The 18347-nt window shown below is 41.5% G+C and overlaps 1 protein-coding gene across 3 annotated transcripts; it reads right to left on the minus strand.

Moving 5' to 3' along the window:
* Positions 1 to 8: 8 nt before the first annotated feature.
* Positions 9 to 17790, minus strand: ILKAP (ILK associated serine/threonine phosphatase). 3 transcript variants are annotated; one of them, XM_060768091.2, is made up of 13 exons: positions 17649 to 17789; positions 15011 to 15076; positions 13658 to 13714; positions 10838 to 10947; positions 10511 to 10589; positions 9069 to 9195; positions 7892 to 7998; positions 6999 to 7092; positions 5636 to 5723; positions 4430 to 4551; positions 2323 to 2442; positions 2076 to 2157; positions 9 to 320 (listed from the first exon to the last, which is right to left on the minus strand). In XM_060768091.2, exons 1-13 carry the CDS (start codon positions 17707 to 17709, stop codon positions 180 to 182), a joined length of 1254 nt encoding a protein of 417 aa, XP_060624074.2. In that variant the 5' UTR covers positions 17710 to 17789; the 3' UTR covers positions 9 to 179. The 3 variants fall into 3 exon arrangements, with proteins under 3 accessions (XP_060624074.2, XP_060624075.2, XP_067322005.1); XM_060768092.2 differs by lacking the exon at positions 10511 to 10589 and having other exon boundaries at positions 10828 to 10947; positions 17649 to 17788; XM_067465904.1 differs by lacking the exon at positions 9 to 320 and having other exon boundaries at positions 2075 to 2176; positions 17649 to 17790.
* Between the last annotated feature and the right edge of the window lie 557 nt (positions 17791 to 18347).

An 18347-nucleotide genomic window follows, 5' to 3' on the forward strand; every position in this document is an offset into this window, starting at 1 on the left:
TTAAACAGTTAGAAAAAAGAACCAACCTTTTTATTTACAAATAAGAGCATTTAGAGAAGAAAAACACATAAAAACCCTACATACATACACACACCCACACACACTCACAGACACACATAACTTGTTCTATTGAATCCACTGCATGCTGCCATGGACTTTGCTGGCACGTATTCCTCCCATCACTGCTCAATCCGGACCACCACCACAGTGACGTTATCAGCAGATCCTCGCTGCACAGCTTTGTTGGCCAATCTGTTACAGGCAGCTTCATACCTGGCATCAATGGCTGATTTGGCATCTCTTGTAGGAATTGTTTTGTCCTGTTGACAAGACAAGATAGGTTGGCTTTTTTCCATTATTTACATTCCAGAGATAGGATTAAGATGCTTCTCTTTCCTCCATGCTGCCTTGAATCTTTTTTGAGGGTTCAGCCCAGCACACAGGCAAGTAATTTGGGCACCCGATGCAAAAACACCTCTAAAAAACAATGCAAAATGACCCCTTTTCTTTTTCCTGGTAGTAAAAATCTTGTAATACAAGACTAAACAGTTTGCTATTGTTCCATGACATGAAAATAATCTGTGGGAGGCAATAAGTAGAGGAGGCCCCGTTTTCCCCAAGGAACTCACTCAGATCTGCATTTAGTCACTTGCATTGTCTTCTTTTTACTCACCACAGGCAATAATAATAATAATAATAATAATAATAATAATAATAGTAATAGTAATAGTAATAATAACTTTATTCATATTCTGGTCTATCTCCACAAGGGGACTCAGAGAACCTAACAATATACACCTATATAGGCAAACATACAATACACAAACAAGGCAAAGCTTTCACTTTCCATCTCTGGCATCTGGAAGTCATGTGGATGTGCTCTTGTTCCATTTTTCCATGCCAAGGAATCTGTTGTGCGTAGACACCTGGTCGTGTTTTGCCAACATGGCTGCATGAGCACCTTTTACCTTCCTGCCGAGGTAGGTACCTATTGATCTCACACTGCATGTTTTCGAACTGCTAGGTTGTCAGAAGCTTAGGCTAACAGTGGGAGCTCACCCTGACTTATGGCTTCAAACTACTAACCTTCTGGTCAGCAAGTTTTCTGAAGCTAGTGGCTTCACCTAGTGTGCTACCGCAGCCCCAGTAGACAATGACACATCCAGAAGTAAGTGTTGCTTATAAATGAAAAGGAGCAGTTTGCATTTAGCAGGGAGACAAAATAGCCTATCATGCAACCCCAAAAGCACTGTCCTCTTTAACATAAGGCTGCACTACAGGATCTGTACATTTTGCTACTTTGTGCCCCTTGTCTCAGAGGCCATGCTGAGAATGAGAAAGAAACTCAGGTCCAGTCTTCATCCACAGTGAAGATTGACCTGGATTGGCTCCATAATCAGAAGTTGGAAGGTAAGACAGCCAATGTGGCAATATGTGTTATAGAGCTGAGAGGCACACAATCCTGCAGGACTTGTTTAAAATAATAAGCAAGCTTAAGGACAATCATTCTCTGAGTTACAAACATCTGACTCATACGACTCCTAGTTACCAACGAGGGCGAGACAACAGGAAGTGAGAGGAAAACTACTGGAAGAGTTGTCATGGGAAAAAGGTGTCTCCACTGAAGCTTTATCACCCACCCTTGCTTCTACGACAACCCGTTTTTAAATATATATATATCTAATTATCACAGAAAGTGAGGTGAAATCTTCTGAACAGGGGCACAAACAGCAAAACAAATGTTACAGGGGTGTTAACCCTTTCCTGTGCGTTCTAAAACTAACATTTTTTTGGCTGGAATTACATTTAAAATGTACCTGTTCCTACTTACATACAAATTCAACTTAAGAACAAACCTACAGGACCTTTCTTGTTCATAACCCAGGGTCTGCCTGTATATCCTTCAACAAAAAGCAAGGCTGTTACTGTTGAGGAGTGATGTGAAAATCACAAGAAGTAGACAAAAGGAGCAAGAACAACAAAATTGTCCTGTCAGTGCTGTGAAAGTGAAGTGAGTTTGCTCTTCCAAGTGCCTTTCTTAAGATTCACTAAACCAAATACACAGATCCACTCACCTCCAAACAAGACATGATGAAGTTCACAGCTTCTTCTGGTGAGAAGACTTTGAAAAGACCATCACAAGCCAACAGGATAAATCTATAAGAACAGGATAAATCTATAAGAATAAATAGTGGTAAGGCACAAAAAAATCAGAACTAAAATAAATTAGAAGTCCAGTGCTTTTTTTTTTTGGGGGGGGGGGGGGCATTAAGAAAAGCACTATGCATATTTTCCTCATTACTAATTTTGATTTAGTGTTACCTGTCATTGTGTGTAAGCTGGCAGCGTTTGACATCTGGCAAAGAGATGACCCCAAAGCGCTTGTACTGTCCATCTCCAATAGACCGAGAGACTTCTAGGACACCCAGAACACGACCTTCCCTAAAAAGGGGAGCAATGGGAGGGGTGCAAGTATCATCAAGACTGAACAACCTAGCATTGTATAGCACTGTCAATTATGCCCCATTTGTTGGTCTAAAATAAACAGCATCCCAAGCCAAACTGGCCAATGGCTGGAAATCTGGGGAACAATATCTAAATAACATCTGGAACCAATAAACTACAGAAAGAAGAATCTAGGCCCAAGAGGGAGTCCTCAGCTATGAAATTCATGGACAGTCTGTTCCTTTATCCTCTAGCTGAGGAATAGGCAGAGTGCAGCCCATGGGCAACACATAATCATCTCTCCCCTTGAGCAGAATTTTTAATTTGTTTTTAAAGCTAAAATGCCACCACTTTTGGGTGGCTGTACTTATACCATGTTCCCATGGTAGGTTTAGGTCCTACAGAGGTCTTTTTAAAAGCAGTAAATAAACATGAACTTTACTTTTTCTAAAAAAATGATGGTGAACAGCAGGGACATGTGTGTGATTTGTAGGGAGAAAGACAAATGCAGCAACCAAACTTCTGGCAATTGCCCAGTCCTGCTCTAGTTCTAGAACTTAAGCCAAAACTACATCTTTCCCTGATTATGTTGTTATCTGTCAGTTTAAAGTTGTCTTGCTACGACAAAGTGGGCCACAAAGTGGTTTCACAAAGTGGTTTCAATATATAATAACTCCTTTGTTTTTTTGTTTTTAATTTACAATGCCATAGCATCATACACAGCATGAATTGGAAATAAATGTATATTATGTGAGAAAACACATAAGGCTGAGCGGGAAGGCTGAGTGAAGAAAGATCGATGCTTTTGAGCTGTGGTGTTGGAGGAAAGTTCTAAGAGTGCCTTGGACTGCGAGAAGATCCAACCAGTCTATCCTCCAGGAAATAAAGCCCGGCTGCTCACTGGAGGGAAGGATACTAGAGACAAAGTTGAAGTACTTTGGCCACATCATGAGGAGACAGGAAAGCCTAGAGAAGACAATTATGCTGAGGAAAGTGGAAGGGAAAAGGAAGAGGGGCCGACCAAGGGCAAGATGGATGGATGGCATCCTTGAAGTGACTGGACTGACCTTGAAGGAGCTGGGGGTGGTGACGGCTGACAGGGAGCTCTGGCGTGGGCTGGTCCATGAGGTCACGAAGAGTCGGAGACGACTGAATGAATGAACAACAATGTGAGAAAACCTAAATCTCATCAATAGTGCCCGATAACAATTTTTCTCTCCTTTGAGTGAAAAGACAGGATATAAATACTACTACTACTATGAATAATAATAACAACAATAATAATAACAATAATAATAATAATAATAATAATATATAGTATATACAGAACTGGAGCTCCTGGTGGTACAGCAGGTTGAATCGCTGAGATGCTGAACTTGCTAACCTAATGGTCAGTGGTTTGAATCGGAGAGGGGTGAGCTCCTGCTGTGAGCCCCACTTTCTGCCAACCTAGCAGTTTGAAAATATGCAAATGTGAGTAGATCAATAGGTACTGCTCCGGCAGGAAAGTAGCGGTACTCCATGCAATCATGCCGGCCACATCACCTTGGAGGCATCTACGAACAACGCCGGCTCTTCAGCTTAGAAATGGAGATGAGCACCACTCTCGAGTCGGACTCGATTAGACTTAGTGTCAAGGCAAAACCTTTACCTGTATATACAGAACCCCTTTGCAACTTTTGGGTCACCCTGTAGTTTACATGTATAGCAGTTTCCTAACTCACATGTATACAACCCGGGGTGGGGTTGTTAGGGAATGTCCTTGTTCTACTGAATTGAAGGAAATTTAGGAAAGTCAAGTCCATAAGAAAGTACAATTAGCAGATATTTACCATGTGACAATGAACATATGCATTATGAGATGGAGGAACAACCAAGTTCTAGGTTTGTTCAAATAGAGCGTTCCCACTGCAGTATTTAACTCCTCCAAAAATGTGACTCAAGATTTACCCCACTCCTTGTACTTTGCCTTTGTATTTATTACCTGACATTCCCTCCAGCCTTTTGGATCCTCATCCGCTCTTCATACTGAGTTGGGTTATGCTCCTTACTGAGACTTAAGGCTGTATGTTTCTGATTCTCTTCATTGTAACGACACAGAATGGCCTGCACTGACAGAAGAAGCCTTGTTAACAAGCAGCACATACTGTAATCTCACCGTCTCTGCTTTGATAATTATAAAGGGCACTGCTGTCCTATAAGGCGATCTCAAGGAAGGGTTCCAAGCAATGGATTGAATGGAAGGCTGTAATGATGAACACCACCATTGTGTTGAAAATGAGGAAGCATTAACACTAACAACTGGGGACAGAGGGAACCCTTTAGTGCATGCCTGTTGTCTTATTTTCACCTGTTTCCTATATCTATGTAGCTCAAGGTGTTTTGATTCCTGTCTGCATATTGAGGTCACTTCCTCCTTCTTACAAGAAATCTTTGTTGTGCTTTATTACCCTTTGAGAAGGAAGCATCATGAGGCTTCTCTGCCTCAAGAGGTCTGTCTGTCTGTCTCTCTCTCTCTCACACACACACATACAAGCATTAGAGACTCTTCTACTTTTCTTTTGTCTATTATCTTATACAAAATATATTACCCACAAAAATAAAGCAAACTTTTAGCAGAGCATCCTGAGTGTCTCCCTCCATTTCCTACTATAAGTAGCTAGTACTTTGCATTCTATTCTGGTATAGATACCACATATTCTTACAGCACCATCTAGAGTTCACTAAGAAAATTAAAAGAAGCACAGAGCTGTGACTGTTTTCTGTGACTGAGCAAGGATTCAAATTCAGGACTTCCAGTTGCCTAGTCCATCACTCAAACTATGCCATCATGCCACCTCTCATACTATAGCACATTAATCCTTTTAACCACCGTGGATGCATCCTACACAATCCCAAGAGGCACTGGAGTTCTTTGGCAAAGAGTTCTAATTACCTAATCAAACTATAAATCCCAAAATTCCTCTGGAAGGAGCTATGGAAGGTAAAGTGGTAGCAAGATGCTAGAATATTACAGCGTGCAAGAAACCAAAGACATGTTTGGTCTCAAAAAGAGTTTGAAGCAGCGCCTTAGAGGGACATCCTGCCATAATATATACATACTACATTGCTTCTGTGTAAAAGAAAAAAAAAGCTATTTAATGCAAGATAAACATGTCTAAGTTGGACCCAGAACTCCCAGTGTGCTTACCCTGCTATCTCCAAGATTAGCAATATACAAGGTATTATCTATCACCAGTACACAAGTTGCAGTAGAACCATCCTTCCAGGCAGGTTTCCTAAAAACACCAGAAATATGGGGAAAAAGGAGTCTTGGACTGTTTCAAACTTATCTCATATTTCAGCTGCACAATTAAAGTGAGATGAGATATACAACTCAGAATACAGATAATTTAAATCAGAACTGTACTATTTGGATAATATTTAGCAATTTATTATTTTTTTTAAAAAAAATCTGCATTCCTTTCCTTTCCCAAACATTTACTTAAGAAACACAACAAACTCCATTTATTCTCATATGTAACTTTCTAGCTTTCCCTGTTGTTTTCATAGCTTTCCCTGTTGTACACATTCTTGTATGCAATTTCTGGGTCAAGAAATGCACTGAAAAATTCAGATAGGTACAGTAATTGCCTCGATCAACATATTAGCTTGGAAGCACAAATTTACTCATTTTAAAAATCTGAATTATTCCTGAGCATCCCTATATAGAAAAAATACTCATGTGTAAGAACAGTTAAACAAAGATGAAGTATTCAAAAATGCAACCCAGATCCCTATGTACTTTCTAAAATTACGGTGTCATATATATACTTGGCATGATCATGACACCTGGTAAAGTTTTAATTATTTGTTTTTAGATACTAAGTTTAATTCAATTTTAATATTCAAAGTCTTTAGGTTTTAAAATGTGTACTGAATTGTTTTACCACTGTTCACTGATTTAAGTTTAAGAGAAAAAAGTAACATAATAACAATAATAACAAAGACCTTGGCCTGCACTTAAAAACAATCAGCGCTTACAAAGTTACCATCTGGCAGCTGCAAAAGGCCACCCTACTCAGATCTGCATGCATTATTGTCCAATATATCACACAGTCCTAGACATTTGGGAAGTGTCAGATGTGCGATCAAATACAAAAATCAGCATAGTGATCTTGTTTGCTGTGTACCAATCTTGTTATGTAACAATTAGTAATAATAACAATTATTGTTGTTGTTCAGTTCTTGTGGGTTTTTTCGGGCTATATGGCCATGTTCTAGAGGCATTTCTTTCGGGCCATATAGCCCAAAAAAACCCACAAGAACTGAGTGATTCCAGCCATGAAAGCCTTCGACAATACATTGTTTTTGTTGTTATTTAATAATAATAAACAAGTCCTAGACACTTGGGAAGTATCTGGTGTGTGATCCAAAACAACAGCCAGCTGTGTAATCTTGTTTGCTTTGTATTAATCTTGTTGTGTTTCAAATAGTAGTAGTAGTAGTAGTAGTAGTAGTAGTAATAATAATAATAATAATAATAATAATAATAATAATAAAGTTCTACTTACTGGCTGGAAGCCTGCTTGAGAAATTCTTCATCAGTGTGTTTGAAGGTATCCAGAAGGCATCTTCTTATTGCCTTTTCCACACTGGGCACGTCTCCTGTGACATAAACCCAAGGAAAAGTAATCATCAACCTATTTCATTTGCCTGGCAACAATATATGAATATTCTAATTGTACATTACAAAAGTTTCTGCTCAGCATAACCTTTCCTCTCTCAGCAGCTATTAAAACAGGGAAATCAATGAATTCAATGATGAAGACTGAAACTCAGCCCAGTTTTTCACCACCTTACACCTATGCGTAATTGCTTTGGACAGTGTCATTTATCTCCCACATTCAAAGCAATAAGCATCACAAATTCAAAAGAACAATTGCTTTCACAAACAGAAAATTCAACATGTTGATTAATGGATACAAACGTCTCTTGTGGATAAACACTCTCAGAGTGTGCCTTTAAATTGAGAAGGGTCTTCAGAAAGCATGGAGCAAAAAGAGGATACTGCCTTAAAATCCTAGAATCATAGAGACTTAAAATCCTAGAATCAGAGACTGCATGAGTCATCTAGTTCAAAACCCTGCCGTGCAGGAAAAGCAATCAAAGCAGCCCCAACAAATGGTCATCAAGCCTCTGTTTAAAAACCTCCAAAGAAGAGGCTTCCACCACAATCTGAGGCAGACGGTTCCACTGCTGAACAGCTTTTACAGTCAGGAAGTTCTTCCTAATGTTCAAGTGGAATCTCCTTTCCTGTAATTTGAACCCACTGCTCTGAGTCCCGGTCTCCGAGGCAGCAGAAAGTGTGCTCTCTCTTCCTTATGACATCCTTTCAAATATTTATACATGGTGACCATGTCTCCTTTCAACTTCACTGTTCTTTTATGCTTTTCATTAAACATACCTTTAGGAAACTTTCTTATCAAGTTTTGATGTAGATTTTGTGCTGCGTAATTTGAAGCTCGAACTCCCCCATGACCATCAAAGACAGCAAAGTATGAGACGCGGGTGCTGTAAGAGAAGATACACATGCTGATAGTCTGAGCCTACTACAAGAAATTAATAATGCATTCAGCTAACAGAGCTGCAAAAAGCATCCCATTATCTATATGCGATCTCAAATGCTTCTCCTGTAAAGAAGAAAAAACTTTTCTGCAGCCAAAGCCTGTGATTACGAAATTTCTCTGCTCACAGCAAGACAAAATAATAAGAATAATAGTAAAAATAATACACTTTATTTATATTCCCCCTTTCTCCTCGAGGAGACTCAGAGCACATTACAGCATATATATATACAAACACAGAAAAAACATCCAGTGTCTTGATACGATGAGACAGAAATTCACAGGCAAAGACAAAAGCTTCCCTTTTCATCTCCGGCTTCTGGAGGCGGTGCTCAGCTCTGGCTCAAGGGGAGGTGTTCATCTCCATTTACAAGTCGAGGAACCTGTGTGGTCCATAGACACTTCCTGGTTGTATGGCTGGCATGATTGCTCGGAGCGCCTGTTTGCCTTCCTGCCGAGGCAATACCTATTGATCTACTTGCATTTGCATGTTTTCGAACTGCTAGATGGCCATCCAGGATCTGCTTATAAAGCTTAAGAGAAGGAGACTCCACCACACTCTCAGGCAGCATTGTTCCATCGTTGAACAGCTCTTACAATCAGCTCTTCCCAATGTTTAGGTGGAATCTTTTTTTCTTGCAATTTGAATTTATTGTTCTGTGTCCTAGTTTCACAGCTGAACACTTGAAAGCTTAAACAACCCTATCAGTATGTTTATAAATACTGAATTCCAAATCTTGAAAATTAAGATGGACCGAGAAGGAAAATCACATCTCTAAATGCCCTGGGAACAATTACTTATAACAAATAGTAAGGAATTATGAGAATGTGCATGGTTCTACCTGTATGGCTAAAGTATTGCAAGTAGAAATGTAGAAGAAGAAAAAGAGTATGGAGCACTTCCAAACATCAAACCAAATGAATTCAAAGTCACTGTCCATGCAAGGCTGTTCTAGCACAAGATGGAAGGCATTAAATACATATGCATCAAAGTAAGTACTCAGAGATATGACTCACATCTGAGAGGGCAGAGGGCTGCACTCTTCCGTAATATCATTCAGAATCACATGGGCATCCTGCATCTCTTCTCGTTCACCTTTCCTTTCTGCCACATAACCCTTCAGAGGAAGAATCTCAGAGAAATCTAAAGAGAAATCAAGAAAAGATACATGCAGGAATCAATCTCTGAGCTCCCTTTTTGACTAAAAGCAAAACAGTTACCTAATGAAGGCAAGGAAGGGGTGCTCTAAAAACATATTCAGCACAACTGTGTTTAAGCTTTAAGGCATCCATACATGGCACTCATGTCAGGGGAAGTCTCCTGTGGCTGCTATGGTTATATTGCAAGCAGGGCATGGCAATTTAGGGTACCATAGCAATGACACTAATAATAATAATAATCATCATCATCATCATCATCTTTACTTATTACCCTGCCACCATCTCCCCAATGGGGACTTGGAGCGGCTTACATGAGGCCAAGCCCAAATAACAATTACAATAAAGAAAAACCAAAAACACAAACTGAAAACGCGAATAATAAACAATAACATCATAATTACAGAAAACATATAAATACATAACAATATAAAAAATTAAAAATATGCACAGGCACAATAATAATGGGCGGGCTGTTAATCTGTTTGATTAAAAGGACAAACAGATTAAAACTAATTAAAAACTTGGGCGAGATTAAAGAGGGAAGCAGCTAATTCACAGAGGAGGGCTCATTTTAGCAGGAGTTGTGGAATCAAGCTTTCCCATGAAGGGGGACGTATACTCCAATGACAGAACTTTGAGGCAGAGCAATCATGTGGGATTATATACCTACTCATCAAAGGCGCAGCGGAAGAGCCAGGTTTTAAGGTTCTTTTTGAAGATTTTTAGGGAAGGGGCAAAAGACTGACAGCAACATAGTGCTGCTCAGATATAATAATATTAATAAAACTTTATTTAGACTGCCCTATCTCCCCAAGGGCGGTTTACACACACACAAACAAGGCATTCAATATCCTGGAACAAATAGGCACAAATTTTTTACAAGAAGCTGTTCAAATTGTATATGTAATAACCTCTGAATGTGTGACAATACAAGGGTAGCTATCATACCATTAGACTAAACAACTACAACTACAGTCAGTTGTATCACAGCAAACATTAAAATGCGGCTCTCTGAAACATGCAAAAAATGCAAGTAGTACTAGAAGCAGGAGGATGGACACCGTGGTAACAAACCAGGCTATATTGCAAGAAACAGTTGGCATTACAAAGAGAACTTGCAGGGCAGAGCAGGAAGAATAAAGTCCTACATTTTATTACCCATTCAGTTTGAAAAGAGAATGTTTTATTCACATTCATTCTTCTTAATTCTGCAGATCATGTTATTGTTGGTACTTTAAGAAACAAGCTGGTAATCTACACGCTGAATTAAAAAATAATACAAAACACGACTAACCTACCTCCCAAGGCTGTTGTGAGGAGGCAGGGGGTAAGCCTCATTGCTGACTGTAACCCAGAGCTCCTCGGAGGATTAGAGGGCTACAAATGTGAGAAAGGCACTACAGTAACTGGCAAAGAAAAAGGAGTTGGGAGAAACCCAATATTTACATATGTGCGGGGCTCTGTAACTGCTTTGTCCATAGACACAAACCCACACTTGCCCTTAATTGACCATTAGCAAGACTGTTCTCAAAAAGGAAATGTTTGTTATCTTTACCCTAATTTGAAATAGCACTACAAAAGACAAGAAGTATTTGGCTTCAGATTGTCTGAAAACCTTTACAAACTTTCTTTTCCACAAGTTCTTCACTCCCATTCTTCTCCCCTTCCGTGGACTTTCTCTTTTCTCCCCTTCCATAGCTCACAGACAGAGAAACTTGTTCTGCAGGATGCGAAACTAGAAAACAAAATGTCAACAATTATTATGTTCTCTACTGTTCCATATTTACAAGGGCAATTTCATTTTTTTAAAAACCCTGATTCCATAAAACTATGCTCTTAAGTGTTGCTGCAACATTGTTTTGGTAACTGATGTCAGAAATATAAAAAATTAACTAGGCATTTTTAATTACAAAAATGTGAATCAAGCACTGAAAGGGTTAAATGGATGCAATAACTCAGCAAAAGCTGCAGTCCTATATAAGCAGGTGTGCCTGTAGCTTAGTAGCCGTCAGTCTGAGGTAAACCTCAATGAGAGAAAGGTCTACGTCTGTGAGAAGGCCTCACAGTGTGAGGTAGGCCTGTCTGTGAGAGAAGCCTCTGTGTGAGGTGCTTCGGTGAGAGAAGCCCCAGGTTGAAGGCCTTGTGTGTAAAGCTGTGTGTAAAGCTACTGTGTGCAGTTCCTGTGTAAGTTCGGTGTGAGAAGAGGTGCTGTGCATGAGGAAGAAGTTCGGTGTGAGAAGAGGTGCTGTGCATGCTTCCAACATGGAAGCAAAGAAGGAAGTATAAAGAACTTTATTTGGGTTATGGAAATCTTGTTCTTGTAAATAGTGCAACCATATTATTTTACCTCAAAGAAAAGCCTCCTATGGAAGAGATAACATCGGCCTGTGTGTTTTTGTTCTTTTTATCACTTTGGGCTACTGGTGCTGGGTCACGCTGCTGCTAATAAATTACTCTGTTATACAGTCATAAGGAGGGTCTTTTGTTAATAAGCCCACTTGTCCAATGACTGTTTGGGACCAAATTCCTTTCATGTTTCTGCTACAGGTCATCCCAGCCTTTTTTATATAATCAATCTGTTGAAGTCAAAATGGGGGACTTAATACTTTCTGAAACTTACAGTCCCATGTACACAGAGGCACTGAATACACCTTACATTACATCTGAAGGAGACAGTTAAAAAACAACAACTGTGGTTGAGACTCTGCACTGGGAGATATATCTCTGTCACGTGGATATGTCTCATGGTACGACTATCTAAAACTCACTTTTTGAGTAATGCAGTTCTCTCAACACAGTGATGTCTGTGTTGTTGGGGAGAGGGGGAATCAGTGGAGATGTATCCAGATTTTTTCCTGTATTATGGACATCATCTACAGAGCTTTCCCAAAGACCTATAGCATGACTAGTTATAGGGGAAAAAATAACAGGATGCAACTCAACTGATCCTCCAGCAAAATGGAAATTGCCACCGGGAATCACGTAAATGGTGGGTTGGGTAGTTTTGGCCCTTTCACAGTCAATAAAGGATCCTGACCACTGCAATGACTGTAAGTGGTGTGAAAGTACATATTGGCTTGCCATATAGTAACCTGCTAACAAGGTGCCAGTCTATGTTAGGGAAAAGCAGCTATAAAGAGGAAGGCTTTAGAATTGACAAAACTCCCGGAAAGCCAAATAACACATTCCCTTATGACTGCTTCTGCATTAATTCACCCTCTCCTAAAACTACATCTTCCAAAGAAAACATTCATTAGGATTCCACATCTGCATGCTACACATAGTGTGGCTTTTGCTTGGGAATTTGCTTCACTGAAATTTGATTCTCAATGGAAATGGATATGAACAAATAACGCATTAGTGAGGTGAATTGTGTGGCCCTCCACATATAGCTGAAATGCAGCTCCCAGAATTTCTTTTCACTGGCTATACTGGCTAGGGCTGCTGGGAACTGCAGTTCAACAATTCTAACTCTTTCCAGAGCTTTCTCAACTACAGCTCCCAGAATCCCCAACCAGAAGCCCTAGACCCAGGGCCCTTCCATACAGCCCTATATCCCAGAATATCAGGGCAGAAAATCCCACTTTATTTGGGTGTGGACTCAGATAACCTAGCTCAAAGCAGATATTGTGGGATTTTCTGCCTTGATATTCTGGGATATAGACCTGTGTGAAAGGGCTCTATGACACATACCCCTGAATATAAACAATCAAACATTTAGCTCAAGCGGGATAGAGAACTCTTGTGAATCCCAAGGCTAGAGCACAATCTAGAAAAAGCCCAAGCAGGCTGAAAGTCTACTGATCCAAACAGCCCTCAACTGAAACAAAAGGAAAAGTGTTTTGCATCAAAGTTTTAGTCAATTTGGAAAAGCAAATATCTCCCCTCCCATCCCCGGTTCTCGGGGGCATAGAAAATAGTAAGTTGGTGGACAGATGGAACAATGTTTGCCCATTCAAAATAAGAGCAGAATGTCTTTCCCTCATTCTGAATTTCCACTGCAATGTGGTTAATCGCTAAACCAGAAAGGCTACGTCAAAGATGAGAGACCTTTGGTCCTCTGGATGTTTTAACCTACAGTTCCCATCACTGACAGTCAAGCATAGTCAATAGTAACTGACTGCTGAAATTTCAAAATATTTTGAAGGCCGAAGATTCCACTTGTGGGTTACATGATGTTATCAAACTGCCTACATTCCCACCCGGTAGAAGTAATGTAGACATTGCTGCCATGTAATCATTTTTCAAAGAGAGACTACCCAGATAGTTGACTGCTACAAAGGGATCTTCCACTGAACAAAAAGCAGAGCACAAAAGAAGTGTAGTTTTCATGGGACATTTCACCTCCTGCAAACCATCACTTATAGCACTGAAAATTTTCCCTTTGATGTAGACTACAGATTAACCAACAATTAAAGGCATCAAGCAAGTGTGACTGGGCTCACCTGGGTTCCCACTGCTGGCAGGTGGGAGATCATCGAAAAGCAAAGAGCTCCCTGCACCTTAAAAGACAAGAAGGAACAGGCTTAGGATTTAGGCTTCATCACAAACAGATTTCTGGGATAGCATCATAGAAGAGATGAAATTATCTAACATAATTCTGCCATGGTAAAGTATTGCCTGAATTATTTGCTTGTACAGCAGAGGCCACTGAATCTAGCACATAAAAATGGAAGGAGTAGGAGAACACACATTGTCTGGGAGCACACTGCCATTTCCTTCCTGCCTAAGCCAAAGTGCACTCACACTGTCTCCCCTTGGAAGCTTTTGAGGGAGGTTTTAGACAAGGCACAAAGGGCTAGAGGATACAGACAGCCCCTGAGTTACAAACGTCCAACTTACAAACAATTCACAGTTAAGAACGGGGTTGAGACAACAGGGAGTGAGAGGAATCTACCTCTTGAAAGGAAAAATCACTCCTAAATGAGTTAACATGGGGGAAAGATGTCTCCACTGACATTTGATCACCAATCCTTGTTTCCACAACAAGTCAATTTTTTCAAAATCCAATTTTCACAGGGACAGGAAGTGAGGTGAAATCTTTTGAACAGGGGCATAGAGAGCAAAACAAACATCATAGGGGCCTTAACCCTTCCCTGTGCTATCCAAAGCGAGCCAGTTTTAAACATGAATTTTAAACTCTGTAGAGTTTCAGGCAGAGGGATTTCAGAGTCCTACATGGAGATGGCAAAAGCTGAACACAGAGCCATACAAACTATGACTTTTGTCCAGCAACACTAGTTGTCTCTAAAGACCTACTTCAGGATAAATTCTCAAGAACAGGATGTTTTACAGATGTGGGACAGGTAGGCATGTTTGCTAATTAGCTATGGCACACAGACATGAATAAGGAGGTTGTTTTTACCATGATAGGACAGGGGAAGAAAAATTCCATTTTCGTTTTCTACTATACAGCAAGTTGTCTATGCATTGTCAATAATAGCCCTGCTGTCGCTCAAAACATTACCAGAAACACAAATACAGAAAGGAAACCAGCCTGAGTCCCTTCAGGGAGAGAAGTCCCAGTTAGAAACATATTATTATTATCATTATTATTATTAATAGTAGTAGGAGTAGTAGTAGCTGAATACCAAAGTAAAATTGAATACGGTAGCTTAATATAATGATACTTCCCAACAGTTAACCCTTGCGGGTCACAAATGTCAACTATTCTCTATTATTAATTTGAAAATATGGTTATGCTAACACAGAGCAAGAGGCCATACTAACTCCAACCACTGGTTCCTCTTCCAATTGGTACTGATAAGTAAAAGACAAAATACCCAGAATAACCATACCCAAATCAGTGCCGCTGACTGGTGGGAGATCATCAAAAAGCAAAGATCCTCTCTGGTCGCCTTTATCTAGAAAAACACACCAGAAGACAAAGTTAGAAGAGACCCTTGGTCACAAAGAACACAACAGAGGAATCACATGGCTTCATTCTATTAGGAAGAACTTCCTGACTGTGAGAGCCGTTCAGCAGTGGAACTCTCTGCCCCGGAGTGTGGTGGAGGCTCCTTCTTTAGAAGCTTTTAAGCAGAGGCTGGATGGCCATTTGTCAGGGGTGATTTGAATGCAATATTCCTGCTTCTTGGTAGGGGGTTGGACTGGATGGCCCATGAGGTCTCTTCCAACTCTTTGATTCTTTGATTCTTTGATTCTATGTTGAAACTATAGAAATTACTCTGGGCCTCCTATATCCACAACACCAGCCGGAATGGGGTAACCATGAATTCCTATAAGGAGTGGCTTAGGGAGATAAGGATGGTTACCCCAAAGCAGTGGTTCTCAACCTGTGAGTCCCCAGATGTTTTGGCCTTCAACTCCCAGAAATCCTAACAGCTGGTAAACTGGCTGGGATTTCTGGGAGTTGTAGGCAAAAACACCTGGGGACCCACAGGCTGAGAACCACTGCCCTAGAGAGATTACATGATAATTATGTTTAAACATTTGAAAAGATGTCACACTGAGGAGGGATCAAGCTTGTACGCTCAACGCTCTCTACATGGGGTTGCCTTTGAAGACTGTTCGGAAGCTTCAATTGGTCCAATGGACGGCAACCAGATTGCTAATAGGAGCTGCGCTCAAGGAGCACACAACCCCTCTGTTGCACCAGCTCCACTGGCTGCTAGTTTGCTACCGGGCACAATTCAAAGTGCTGACTTTTCTGACCCAACTTACCTGTCTGAATGCATCTCCCCTCATGAACCTTCTAGGACTTTAAGATCATCTGGGGATGCCCTGCTCTCGATCCCACCTTCGTCACAAGTACAGTTGGCGGGGACGAGAGAGAGGGCCTTCTCAGTGGTGGCCCCTCAGCTATAGAATGCCCTCCCTAAGGATATTAGATTGGCCCCCTCCCTTTTAACATTTCGGAAGAAAGTTAAGACTTGGCTTTTCAAACAAACGTTTGCAAATACAGCATAACGGACGAAGGAAAATGGACTGACTGGACGAATGTAATTGGACAATGTTTTAATAAGGAGACTTGAATGACACATGTTGTTAATTGGTTTTATCATGCTTTTATATTATCTTAATTGTTTTTATTGTATTCTTATGTTTTGATGTTGCATGTAAACTGCCCTGAGTCGCCTGCAGGCTGAGAGGGGTGGTATACAAATGTAGCAAATAAATAAATAAATAAATACATTAATAGGGTAGTCAGCCTCTCCCTTCCTGACATCCCCCTTGCCTCAGCACTGTAGAAGGGCTTTGCAAGACCAGGTGCTCTCGTTGTCGCATGGTTTTCAGGCAACAGTGTAGTAATGTTAAGGCCATTGACCATATTTTCCTTTTGGGGGACCGCTAGTGGTCTACGCACCACAGGTTAGGAACCACTGACCTAAACATTAGGAAGAATTTCCTGACAAGAGTGGGGAAAATCTTCCTGACTCTTCTAGCTGTTAAGAACTGTGGGAGTTGAAGTTCAAACACCTGGAGGGCCCAAGATGGCCCATGCCTGGTTTAAAGTATGCTCTAGTGAGGAGATATAGTATTAGTTAGGCCAAAAGATCATCTGGAGAGGCCCTGCTCTTGGTCCCGCCATCATCACAAGTACGGTTGGCGGGAACGAGAGACAGGACCTTCTCAGTGGTGGCCCCTCGGCTATGGAAGCCCCTTCCTAGGGGGATTAGATCAGCTGCCTCGCTCCTATCATTCCGGAAGAAGCTTAAGACATGGCTATTTGAGCGGGCATTTGGAAAAACGGAGTAACGGATACAATAATGGAATAACTATATGGTGGAACTGGACACTTTTTTAATTATTATCAATTGAAGTATGTTTCATTATAATGTCTGATTTTATTGTTGCTGATGTTTTTTATGTCCTTGGTGGCACTAAATTCTTGTCTTGTAAACCGCCTCGAGTCGCTGGAAGGTAAAGGTTGTCCCCTGACATTAAGTCCAGTCATGTCTAACTCTGGGTTGTGGTGCTCATCTCCATTTCTAAGCCGAAGAGCCAGCGTTGTCCATAGACACCTCCAAGGTCATGACCGCATAGAGCGTCGTTACTTTCCCGCCGGAGCGGTACCTATTGATCTACTCACATTTGCATGTTTTCGAACTGCTAGGTTGGCAGAAGCTGGGGCGGTATAGAAATGTACTAAATAAATAAAATAAATAAAATTTGAACTGTCACTCTCAACTAACAGAAACTACATTTATTCAATATCTACCAAACCCCATGAGTGCCAGTTAACTGAGTCTTCTCTCTCTATAAATGCACACTCATGCACACAAGCCATGCAGCTTCTGCCTGAATACCTGACACGTGTATTTGTGGATGCGTTCACACGTGCTCGCGTGTCATGGTGTTCATGATGCGGGTCTCCCTTCCTTCCTTCCCTCCCTCGCTCCCCCACAACCATGACCACCCTCCATCGTGGGCCCCAGCCCAGCCCCTCCATTCCCCTCCTTCTCCAGGGCTCACCGACTGCTGAAGGCGCCGCAGAGGCCTCCTCTTCCTCCGGGAGGTCCCCGAACAGATCCATCCGGCCTGAGCTGCAACTGCAGCGCCGACGGCTTCCTCTTCCTCTCGCCAAGGCCGCCCGAGCTGCCAATCGTCTGCGGAATCCCGCGCTGATTGGCTGCCCTTCGCTTCACGTGCTTCTGCGTCACCTTAAGGGGCGGGGCCAGAGCAAAAAACAAACAAGAGCAGTGCTGGACTTCAACTCCCAGAAGCCTCAGCCAGCTTGGGCGACGACTAGGAATCCTGGGAATTGAAGTCCAAAATTATCTGGAGGCCCAAAGCAGTGGCAAGCACGTTTCTCGGCGCCTGAAAACCGTACATCTCTCACGAAGCGCTTCCTCTCTGACGGCGGGGGGCGGGCTTATCTCTTGTCAATCACGGGCTAGGCAGGCGCTGAGATTGTTTTTATTTCTCCTCCACTTCCGGAGGGTCTTCTTTTTCCGGGGCTCATGGGTAGCCAAGCCCCTCCTTCCCCCAAAGGTCATCTGTAATATAAAGGAAGACCCCCGGTGGCGCAGTGGGTTAAACCCTTGTGCCGGCAGGACTGAAGACCCACAGGTCGCAGGTTCGAATCCGGGAAGAGGCAAATGAGCTCGCTCTTTCAGCTCCAGCTCCTCATGCGGGGACATGAGAGAAGCCTCCCACAAGGATGATAAAAAC

This window comes from Anolis sagrei, chromosome 3 (genome assembly GCF_037176765.1).
Source record: "Anolis sagrei isolate rAnoSag1 chromosome 3, rAnoSag1.mat, whole genome shotgun sequence".
Lineage (NCBI taxonomy): Eukaryota > Metazoa > Chordata > Lepidosauria > Squamata > Dactyloidae > Anolis > Anolis sagrei.